The 10,869-nt window shown below is 43.0% G+C and overlaps 1 protein-coding gene across 1 annotated transcript; it reads left to right on the top strand.

The window, feature by feature from the left end:
• The first annotated feature begins 7,238 nt into the window (after positions 1–7,238).
• On the top strand, positions 7,239–10,183 carry LOC122620745. Its single transcript, XM_043798350.1, has 4 exons — positions 7,239–7,626; positions 7,788–8,636; positions 8,855–9,434; positions 9,600–10,183. The coding sequence occupies exons 1-4, from the start codon at positions 7,316–7,318 to the stop codon at positions 10,092–10,094; spliced, it is 2,235 nt and encodes a 744-aa protein (XP_043654285.1). The 5' UTR covers positions 7,239–7,315; the 3' UTR covers positions 10,095–10,183.
• The last annotated feature ends 686 nt before the right edge of the window (positions 10,184–10,869 follow it).

Genomic DNA, 10,869 nt, shown 5'->3' with positions numbered 1-10,869 from the left:
GGACATGTGCAAAACGGGCATTTAATGTCCTGGGCGCGAACCGGACCCTCAAAGGATTCTTTGTCTGGGAGCACCCACCCCGCACATTTGAGCCTGTTTCCCTACAAGTGCGTCTAACCCATTTGCTTAATGTAGCGTGATACTTTGTTTCGAGTTCAGTTTAGTTAAGTTTCTAGTATTTAGTTTCCAGTTTGCAGTTTGGGCACCATTTGCGTTAATGACTGCACACGAAATAGAATGGGTTTAGCTAAAAAAGGTACCGTCGACATTTCTGACGGTTATTGTATTAAATTGTATTATTTTAAGTTATTGTTTCAAAGAAATATTTTTAGGCACCCTAAAAAGTGTACACAAATACGCAGTGTTCCCATTTTGCAAGGTGTCCCACAGTAAGCAAAGTTCATATGTATGAAAAGACTTGAAATCAGCGGGTAAAAGGTAAAAGTGAAAAGTCTGAAGGAAGAGCGCCAAGGAGAGTAGGCCACACATATTTTTCGCTCTAAGGGGGAAATGGGCGAAATACGTTTTCAATGCAAATGCGCGAGTGTGAGCGTGTGTGATCGTAAAATACACATAAAGGAATAAAATAAATTCACACACAACTGTCAATGGTAGCGTGTTTGCAAGGACCCTTGGTCCTGTCGCTCCACACCGCATCGTCATCCGCCGAAGGTTGCCACCCACATTTCGCCCGCTGTTCCGCCCCACTCACAATCTTTTCTCAACGACGGCTGCTTGACTGTTGGGTCTTGGGTAATATTTTATGCAAATTGCAAGTTAAGTGTGAAAATAGTAGTGATTGGTTTAATTCAGCAATGTCAACCAAATGGACCGATTGGTGGGCCGTGGGCGGCGGGAGTTTGGGTGGTGGCATCACAAAAAACAGGAAAAATCGAACGAAAAATGAAGCTGGGAATGTGCAGAAACAGCAAAAAATCAGCAGAACTGGGAGACACCGAACACAGAATACTGAAATGACAATTTCCGAAACGAAGCACCAAAACCGACAAAAACAAGGCCATGAAATCGAATCTTAGTTCTTGGTCATGCTGGAAATGCGCTTACTGGTATAAAATGGTACGTCTTTGGTTTAAAAAAACAATAAACCGAATGAAGAAATAAAAATAATAAAAGTTTATATCAGGAACTGGTTTAAGACATATACTTCGGTTCAAACTTTTATTCAGCAGTGCATTTTTAATGTTGATCTGCAAAGTTTTATTTCTGCAGAACAATTTTGTTATTATAATTCTAAGCTTGAATATGAATACTTAAAAAGTATATTACGTTTTTATTATCGTGCTTTATTCCGTATCTCTAATGAAGTCAATAAAGGTCCCCCTTTCTCTGCTCGAATATAAAATATAGAAATATTTCTGAGCTTTATTAAATTAATTCACTTAAGTCAATCGTAAACAAAAAGTCAGTCAGTGAGTAGTATTAATTGCAATTGCATTCATCCAAACCTAATAACGATTCTGTAAAGCCTCTCAAGTGAAGGCCTTTTCGAAAAGGCAACTAAGTATAAGCAATGCAGACTTTCATTGTCATGTAGCAAAGTCACTCGTTCCAGAAAGAGCAATGTGGCTGGACCAAGCGGATTGCGTAAAATGGGGCCACGGCGAAAGCAAAAACCAACAGCAATTTCGTGAGCATTTAGATCAGTCGCCGGTCTGCAGCCCTTTTTGTTTTTTATATAAAATTTGTAGCATTTTTTTTGGCCACTCCGACTTTGGCTAGTGCGCTTAACCATTTAGCTGATGTAACAACCCGACGAGCAGCCAACTACTCAGCCAGCCAACCGACAGCGAACTAACTACCCAATGGCCCCACCCCCTTCGAATGTCCTTGTCAGCATTTTGCGCAGTGAAATTTTCGGTAAAATCTATTTTTCATTTTGGATTATGTGAATACATGAATAGGAAGGGAGAAGAATGGCAAGTTTTATTGTGACAGTTGAAGTTCATTTTCTGCGGACTCGTATCCGCACTTTCCGCATGTCCTTATTCCATTTTGAACCTTCGACTACCCAATGTGTTGTCCTGTGCGACCACATTAATCAAATATCCGCATAATTAATGGTCGCTGATAATGCTTCCGAGTTCAAAATTCTGCTCATGCGACCTCGATATACATTACCTAAAATTACCTTTAATATTCTTAAAAAAAAAAAGTACGATATTAAAATATACGGTGCATGTGCTCTCACTTCATTTTCCCGAGAGCTTGTTGCGCTTTCGTCTTTTGAATACCAGACCGATTGTGCCAACGGGATTCGGGCTTCATTAGAGCCGTGTTTTACAAATGCCAGCGCGTATGGCATGCCTGTGTCATCTGCAGTGTGCTCAAAAGTATGCCATAAAGTATGCGTTGCCACTGGACGCTGCAGCGTGTGTAGGAGTGTGGGCTTGGGTGTGTGCGTATGCTCTCGCTCTACCACCTTTTCCCACCTTTCCCTCGCCATTTCTACGACTGTGTGCGCACCTGCCTGCAATCGTAATTTCAATAAAAGTTGTTACGTGCACGTTGAAATTTTAATTGAAAGCCCCAACTACGCTAGCACAATTTCCCTCAAACACACACTCTCGCACTCTCACAAATGGAATCGAACCAACAACCGAGGCTGAAAATATTATTTAAAATTTATTTAAATTGTCTGAATGTATTCAATGTTTAACCTCACCTTTAATCTTATAACTGATCCTTTATCAAATCATTCGAAACTTAGACTTTCCACAACTGTTAGGCGACTTTGAAATATGATTTCGTTGCACTTAATCGAATTTGGCTATCAAAACTATCAAAAATAATTTCCCAACGAGAGGAATGGAGGGTAGAGGAAGGGTAGATATAGAATAATAGTATTTTCCCACCTAAAATTCTGACCGCAACTGTGCCCCCAGAGCCTTCTGTATTCTCGTCCTCGTCCGCCTTCTCGGTGTGCGTCAGCTGGTATTCTGCGACCCTCATCAGTGGAGTCCCGAACAAAACAGCAATGGGGACAACGAGCATGAGCATGACGTTTCAAATGCGTTGCGGCTAAGGAGATTATGTTGGTTTGATGATAAAAAAGATCACCACATGTGACTCTGTTTGCAGGTACACATGTACCTCTCTCTAGAAGTGCGGTGTGTGTGCAGCGCTTGAAATTAGCTACAACATTGCACTTCCTTAAAACCCCAAAGCGGAACATGTTCGCTTATTAGCCAGGTGAGGAAAGTGCTCGGGCGTTATATCAAAGGGCATTCCAACCAGGTCCATAAGAATAGCATTTAAAATTTCTGCGGTTACATCTACAAATAAAAGTCACCATTTTAATTTATATTGCCAGTTCGCTATAACCTGAATGAATATAACGTTGAGGAACTTTACATATCCTCATCCCTTAAATGCTACGAAATTATTCGTTAGCTCCTCAAAATATTGATATTTCTCCAACAGGACTCACCTTTCAATTGTCCACTTGGCGCATTTTAAGTTCGATCGGGTTTGGAGTGACAAGCGTGAATCGGTGGAACTTCGCCGACTTCGCAGTTGAAGCGGCAAAAGCCTCGACCGACCGCAAACTAAGTCGTTAAAGCAAAGAACCCTATCGGCTTACGGAAACTTTGTTGCAGCAGCAGTTCCAGTCCCGGGATGGCAAACATGTTTGCCTCGGCCACTGCCAATTGCAAGTTTTGCATGTAAAGCGGCAAAACTTTATGCTAAACTTTGGCCATTTTCCATGGATTCTTTTCGTTTGTTCTTTTGTTTTTGGCTGAATTTTAATTCCCTCCAAAAGTATGTAAATGTTGCCGACAGCCAGTATCGAACGGCTCCGATGTCGTTAGATTTTATGTCGAGTTGCAAAGGGTCTCTGTTTCCCCACAGTGCGGGAAACCCATAACAATCTGCATAGAAAGCATGTTAAACACGGCAAAATATAGCCGAAATGAAGGGTCTCGGCAGACAAGGAGCTGCGTAAACAAAGCATCGCTTACATCTACGACTCGAGAGCTATTTATCGAGCACTCGACTCAATGCAGTTATAAACCTATATCAGCACTTGGTAGAGAAGCCTTCTAAGCCTTATCAAATATTTGAGGTGCAGGTCAGAGGAAAACGCACAATTCCTAGAACTCGAGCATGAAAAACATGTGCCCTAAAATGATTACTTAATAAAAGGGAAGTGGGAAGTCTCGGAAAAATAGTAAACACTGCCAAAAACAACGAATATGCCTGGAAACTTTGTGAATTATGCAAATGCACCGGCTGCCCTCTGGTCTGTCCAGATGCTATCTGCACCTTAGGATCCCGGATCAGCAGATCCTGTGTGCTTAATGATCCAACACGCGCTTCCCAATGGGCCGAGTACATAATTTTCGCAGTAGCGTTTCGCTTTTGCTTAAAAGTTTAACTTAGAACACTGAATATGTTACTTAACTACTGCTTTCTCGTTACTGTAATTCTTCAAAAATGCGTTTTCGTCGTTTATTTTAGATATTAAAGGTTTAAAAGAATTATTGACAGTAAAGTATTCCTTATTCCGCATATTTAAAGTAATGGATATTGTATCCACATATGTATATAAATGCATCCAACTGATTTGAGAAAAAGTGAATTGAGGCACTTTCGCTAGAAAAGATGTAGAGATATCTTACAAGTTCGATACATTAAAGTGCTGTATTAAAATAGGAAAAAGGGGTAACTTAGGTTTTCCTAAGTGCACACCGCAATGCCGGACTAGTTCATCAAAGTTGGCTCGAATACAAATGAGGGCTTCGAGCCGCAGCCATGAAAGATGCATGGCGTCTGCCCGAGTTCTACCTGCACACTCACCTGCGAGTGGAGCCCCATATCCTACCCAAGTACTTCTGCCTCTGACGTGGGCTTTGTAAATCAACAAGCCAAAAATGCTTAGAAAAGGGAGCCGGCCAGGTAAGCGTCAAATGCAAAAGCAAAGATTCGGGAAAACTCTTCTACAGCATCCGAGAAAGCAGAGAAGGGAAACACCATCGTGTCGCGACTGAAAGTTACCTTTTTTCTATTTGTGAAGCTTAGATCGACCCTGATGCCAGTATTGCAAACATGTCTGTTAAGTAATCGCGCCAACTTTTTGGCCTTTTTGCCTTAGGGGAACGTCAGAACTTTGCAGTGAGACGAACGGCAGCTCGTAAATTTAAAAAATTTGAAAGCAACAGCGGCAGCAACAAATTCTTTTCGCGCGCTGGCCGAAATTATTTTAAATCACCTGCTGCCCGGCATTTATCATTAGAGCCAGTCCGACAAGGTGGACTCCCTAACGACCGCAGCCAGTCTTCAGCTTAACTCCCAGGACGACTACAACGGTAGCGAGATTTGCGAAGAGCACTTTATTTTGGCCAAGCCATAGTCACGCCCGTGTACCCGCACCACCATTCATACCCTATCCACCTACTGGCAGTCTATTCCTAACACCGACCCACTCATAATGTCCACTGCTTCGGAGGTTATTTTGCCATTTTCGCGCTGGATTGCGGCTGGGGCGAAACTGTTTTGTTATCACAGTGATAAATGGAAAATTATTTTGAATCGAGTAACTACTTAAAAGAATTCCCAAAGGTTGTAATAAATTTTGGCACACACACACCCACACTTACGTTCCAAAAGGACATGAGAGGAAGGACAAGTTGGTAAGACCGAATCCGAGTTGAGCTGGCTTGGTAATGTCCTTCCAGATAAAAAGGTGATTGACGAAGCGAAAGCAAAAGTCATGGTCGAACTTCCACTTAGCAATGCAGTTGTCGTTCACAGAAAAGGACGAACGATGTGGGTGGTTGTGTGCTGCGTAGTGGTGGGATGGATGGCGAATTTCGTCCTGCCATGCACTTAATTTATACTGGGAGCTGGGGACCTGGGGCTCCACTTGCTCTGAAGAGATACTCAAAGTTGAACATATTCACAAAGGCAGGAATGCTATAGGTGCACACCGTGCCAAATGATTTCCTTACAACTTCAAAACTAATTTATATTTAATTATATGATCCGATTATTTGAATGAAGTCGAAATCAGACCACAGACCCCACCATAAGACATACGAGAATATTGCCCACATAGGTAGGAAGAAAGATAAGTAGATCTTCCGGGAGAATATTATAACTTATCAACAGTTCGTAATTAGGATTGTTTTAGGTTGGAAAAAAGTCAAAAATTGATAAATGTACTCCTATTCTGTATAAATATTTCTTTTTCCCTAGCCAATAAAACAATTGATACAAAGTCGTTTGTTTTCCTTAAGTGCAGCGTCTTTGCTTGCAACGGCAAGAGCAACTGCATGCACTATGGAAACCACTGTCAAGCTGGGCGCCATCTCCGATCCAGGCACAAAGGCACCCGGACAACACGGGCACACTCAGCGAGCAGCTCTAACAACATCTATTTTTATTTCATTAGGTAGAAAAATAGCCGGCAAGGTGAAGCTCATGGCAGCTCCGCCATCAAAACAAAGCGCAGAATATTGGCCCAAACGGAACGGGGCGGTCGGAGCGGGGCTGGCCACAAAAAGAAACTGCTCTCCGCTTCTCAATTAGGTTAGCTTAATTTAAATTTGCTTCGAGTGCTTGGCAAGTGCTTGTGAGACATTAGCAGCAAATATTAGCAAACGCTTAAAGAGCGCCTTAAGTGGAAAATATCCCAGGCGAGTTTTCTTAAATTAGCCATTGTAAACATTTCTTAAGCACACAGGTCGGGAATTAGAGTGTCCTAAATGAAAACCGAACAGTTTTTAAAGAGGAAGTGTGGGAGTTAAGTGAAATGTAAAATATTGTTCTTAGAGTATGAAGAGTAAGGCACTTCCTATACCCGTTACTCGTAGAGTAGAAGGGTATACTAGATTTGTTAAAAAGTATGTTACAGGCAGAAGGAAGCGTTTCTGATCATATAAGTATACATATATATATATATATTCTTCATCAGGATCAAGAAGCCGAGTCGAACTGGCCATGTCCGTCTGAACGCTGCAATCGCAGGATCGTGGGCTTACGCCAACACTTTTGAAATTATTTTTATATTTTTACATTTTTTTATTATTCTTGTCAATTTCTATCGATTTGCAAGAATTCGAACAGACCAAATCTAACAGTCCCAAATTGTAATTTTTTTTTCATTTTTTTATTTATTTTTTTTCCAATTTCTGATAGTCGGGCATTCGACTATAGCATTCTCTCTTGCTCTACATTAAAAATGTAAATAGTTGCTTAATTGGAACTTATCGATCACTTTGAGAAACAAACTTCAAAAAAAGACTTCCGTCCAACAAACAAACCTAACAAAGGAGCTACTCAAAAATAGCTCCATATGGACTTTGAAGAAGATGAGGAGGTTGTGCAACCGCACTATGCTCATAAATTCCGGACTCCCACCGATCCCCTCCTGCTGGCCACATATGAGCTGTTTAAGCCTTCTCATCAGACTTTGAACCTATACAGCGAACGGAATCGCGAGATTTTTGCGGAGGCTTTTATAGAGGGAAACTTGGACACTTTGGTTAATCTGTGCGTCAAGAGTCTGGCCAAACTAGGCATTCGGGGCATATCTCCAACTTTGCAGGCGAATCCGCAGCTTATGAGAATATTTTACGACGCCCTAGATGTGGAGCTATCTTTGAGGTAGGTAATAGGAGGTATACAAGTAGTTGCTCAAGTTAGGTTCGCCTTACACAATGATTGTACAAGAATAGGAAACGAAAACCGCCAGAGGGCGCAACTAACGTTATACATATAGTAATTTGCAATGGTAACAAATCCTAATCAGCTTTATACTGCCGAAGGGATTGCTATTTGATCGAGGACCAGCGCTTTTGGCGACGCGTCGTACTAAGCAAGACTTTGGACAAAACGTTGCACCTAAAGCGCTGGAACGAGTTCGACTGGAAGTCGGAGGCCGTAAGCCGGAAGTTTGTGGAGCAGGTCGAGTCGTGTCCAGTGAACGTGAAGCCGCAGAGAAGGCTTGCTCAGTTGGCTGAAATTGTTTGGGAGTATGTCAACTCCATGCACATCCGCAAGTTGCAGGCTCTACCCGACTATGCTTTTAGCAAGCATTTAGAGAGCGAGCCTGATGAGGATATATCCTCGGAGTCATCTGACGAGGAGGAGATATCTAGTGATGAGCCGGATACGGATATAGACGACGAGGGCGAGGAGGAGCAGAAGTCCAGTAGTTCCAGCAGCGAGGCTGCTATTACTTTCTGGCGCGCCGAAACCGAGGACGAGGACACAATTCGCCGGAATGCGCGACGTCAACGCAATGCCAACCGCCAGCACGCTAGGGATGCCATTGCCAGGAAACGGGAGGACCGCAAGGAGCGCAAGAAAAGTCGCCAGGAGAATCTGGACGCTATAAAGAACCCGGATCCCTTGGCCAAGAAAAAGAAGAAAAAGAAGAAGGAGCCGCCCATTCGAGACGTGTTCAGTATAAACGTTGATCCAGAAGAAGTTGATGATGAGGACACCAAACCCGACCAGCGCAACAAGCAGCTGATGCTGGAGCGGGTCAAGCGTTATAACTATCCGGATGCCCACTGCCATCACATCGATCTCGGATTTGTGCGCTATTTTAAAAATATGGTATCTTTAACGCTGGAGTTTTTGGGACCACCTAATGTAAAAGACTATCACAGGTAAGCTCTCACATTAAAAAGTAATCTCAAGAAACTACATCGAATACAATGTGTACAAAATGTTTTCTTTGGAATACATGGAATCAGAGAAATATCAAAGTGAGCGCACACGTGAAGTAGAATTCTAGGCAATAAGCACCTAGAGTCTATTGATGCATTGTCTACGAGCAATGAGCTTAAAGTTACGAAGTGATTATAATGTTTATTCTACCTTACAGCCGTTATATGAAGTTCTCAGACGGTGATATGGTTCGTCTTAGCAGAGGGCTGAGAAATTTACAGAATCTAAAGACCTTTAGGCTTCGGAACAGTCGCTTGAGTATGAAGAAGTTTCGTATCTTGGCCCGCGCTCTGCAGAGCTTAGACTCCCTTGAAGAGGTGGACTTTGGCTTTGACCAAATGACGGATGAGTGCAGCGAGGGTCTGTCCTATTTGCTAAAGCGCCCAATGATGTACCGCATTATCCAGCTGGAACACAATAAACTGGGCGCCAATTCTGCAATTGTGCTGGGCGAGGCCTTGAGCCAATCGCAGGTAGGGGTTTTGGAGTATCTGGGCCTGGCTCACAATCCGCTTAATGAATTGGCCCTGCACTCGCTCATCACGTGCCTTATCGGAACCCCCCATGTGTGGGCCCTCAACATCTCCGGGATCAACACCACCCAGGGCTCATTTGCCAGGGATATAGGGATCCTCCTGCGCAGTCACACTCCTCTGATGAGCCTAGAAATGGCCGCCATTAACATAGGCAACTCACAAGGGAATCAAATACTGAGATCCCTGGAAAAGAACACTCGGGTAAGTATAAACATAAACAAGAGAGAACGCTATAGTCGAGTTGCCCGACTATCTAAAACCCGTTACTCCGCTAGTGGAAGTGCGAAGGAGAAATTTCAACACTGACAGTTTTTTGGCGGCTTGTGGGCGTTAAACAAAGTATTGAACTTACATTCCTACCCGAAGGTTCTATACGCCGACTTCCGGGAATGTGAACTGAGCATCGACCAGGAGTTCGAAGTAGACATGATAGTGCGGCGAAATAACTACATAAATGAAAACCTCCACCACGGCGAGAATCTGTGTAAGGTGGTCCAGGATCGCCGCCAACCGATTGTCCAACGAATCGAGCAGGATTTTGCGCGGCGGAAGGAGTGTCTGGAGGTACGCCCCAAGTTCTCAAGCTCCAGCAAGGAATCCATTCCGGAGGTGATCGATGAGAAGAAGGAGGTGGAGGAGGAGGGCGACTTCTGGGCAATGCTGGCTCGCTGGAACCAGCCGGCAGTGTCTGAAGTGAGGGAATCGCACACTTCGAAGGATTCGCACCTCTCTCCAACTGCACAGCCGCAATCCTTTGTCTACGAGCCCAACAAGTTCGATCTGGGCCAGTTTCGAGAGTCTGTCTTTCTGCCAGGGCCTGGCAATCGCTTTTTCTACCTGCAGAAGAACAAAACTCCCTAATTTGTAGCCCTTTTCACCACCTATAATTGCATAACATTGTACTCTGAGTATATTTTCAAAGCATTAAACGCACCACTTAGAAAGTCCAACGCAGTCCCTATCATTCTCGAGGGCTTGGAATGTCGTTCGAACTAATGGTCACCTTAAACCTTTGCCATAAAGTGCCGCGTTGGTATAAACTGAGATCTAATTAAGTTGCTGGCAACGTGTTTGCCCCGGAGCCACGCCCACAATTCCGGGGACACACCTCGACCAAAGGTCATTGCAGTGCACTGCGAGTGCAACAAAGTTGAGCAGTTTGCATTTAAGCAGCGGAGATTGGGCAACAGTGTCGCCAATTTAATGACACTCTCCATGGCTACTCCTGCCTTCCAAGCTCCACAGCCAATGCCGTTGACACTGGTCTACTAAGCCATCAAAAAAAGGGCATACACTCGAAAAACAGTGTAATAGCAAACATAACTTCAGTGGGAATTATGTGACTGCTAGAAAACGTTGCCTAACCGTTTTTAATTCCGGAAAGCATCGGAAAAATATTTTAAATTTCTCACGAACAATTTTAAGAATATGAATCATTTTAATTTTAAGCAACCACATTGCAGTCTAAGATGAATATGAATAAAAAAGCTCAATCATTTTACCAGTTTAATTCATAATTTAAATTGCTGGCCATTCCTGTTATTTATTTCAAACACTTATTTTCAAATGTTAACTGGGGGTGCTTTTTATTTGAAGACTCTATTGAATCTAAAGTTGTTCTCAACAAGATATATCT

Source organism: Drosophila teissieri, chromosome 3R (assembly GCF_016746235.2).
Source record: "Drosophila teissieri strain GT53w chromosome 3R, Prin_Dtei_1.1, whole genome shotgun sequence".
In the NCBI taxonomy this organism is placed as follows: Eukaryota; Metazoa; Arthropoda; class Insecta; order Diptera; family Drosophilidae; genus Drosophila; species Drosophila teissieri.
This window is presented reverse-complemented; position numbering and strand designations above follow the sequence as displayed.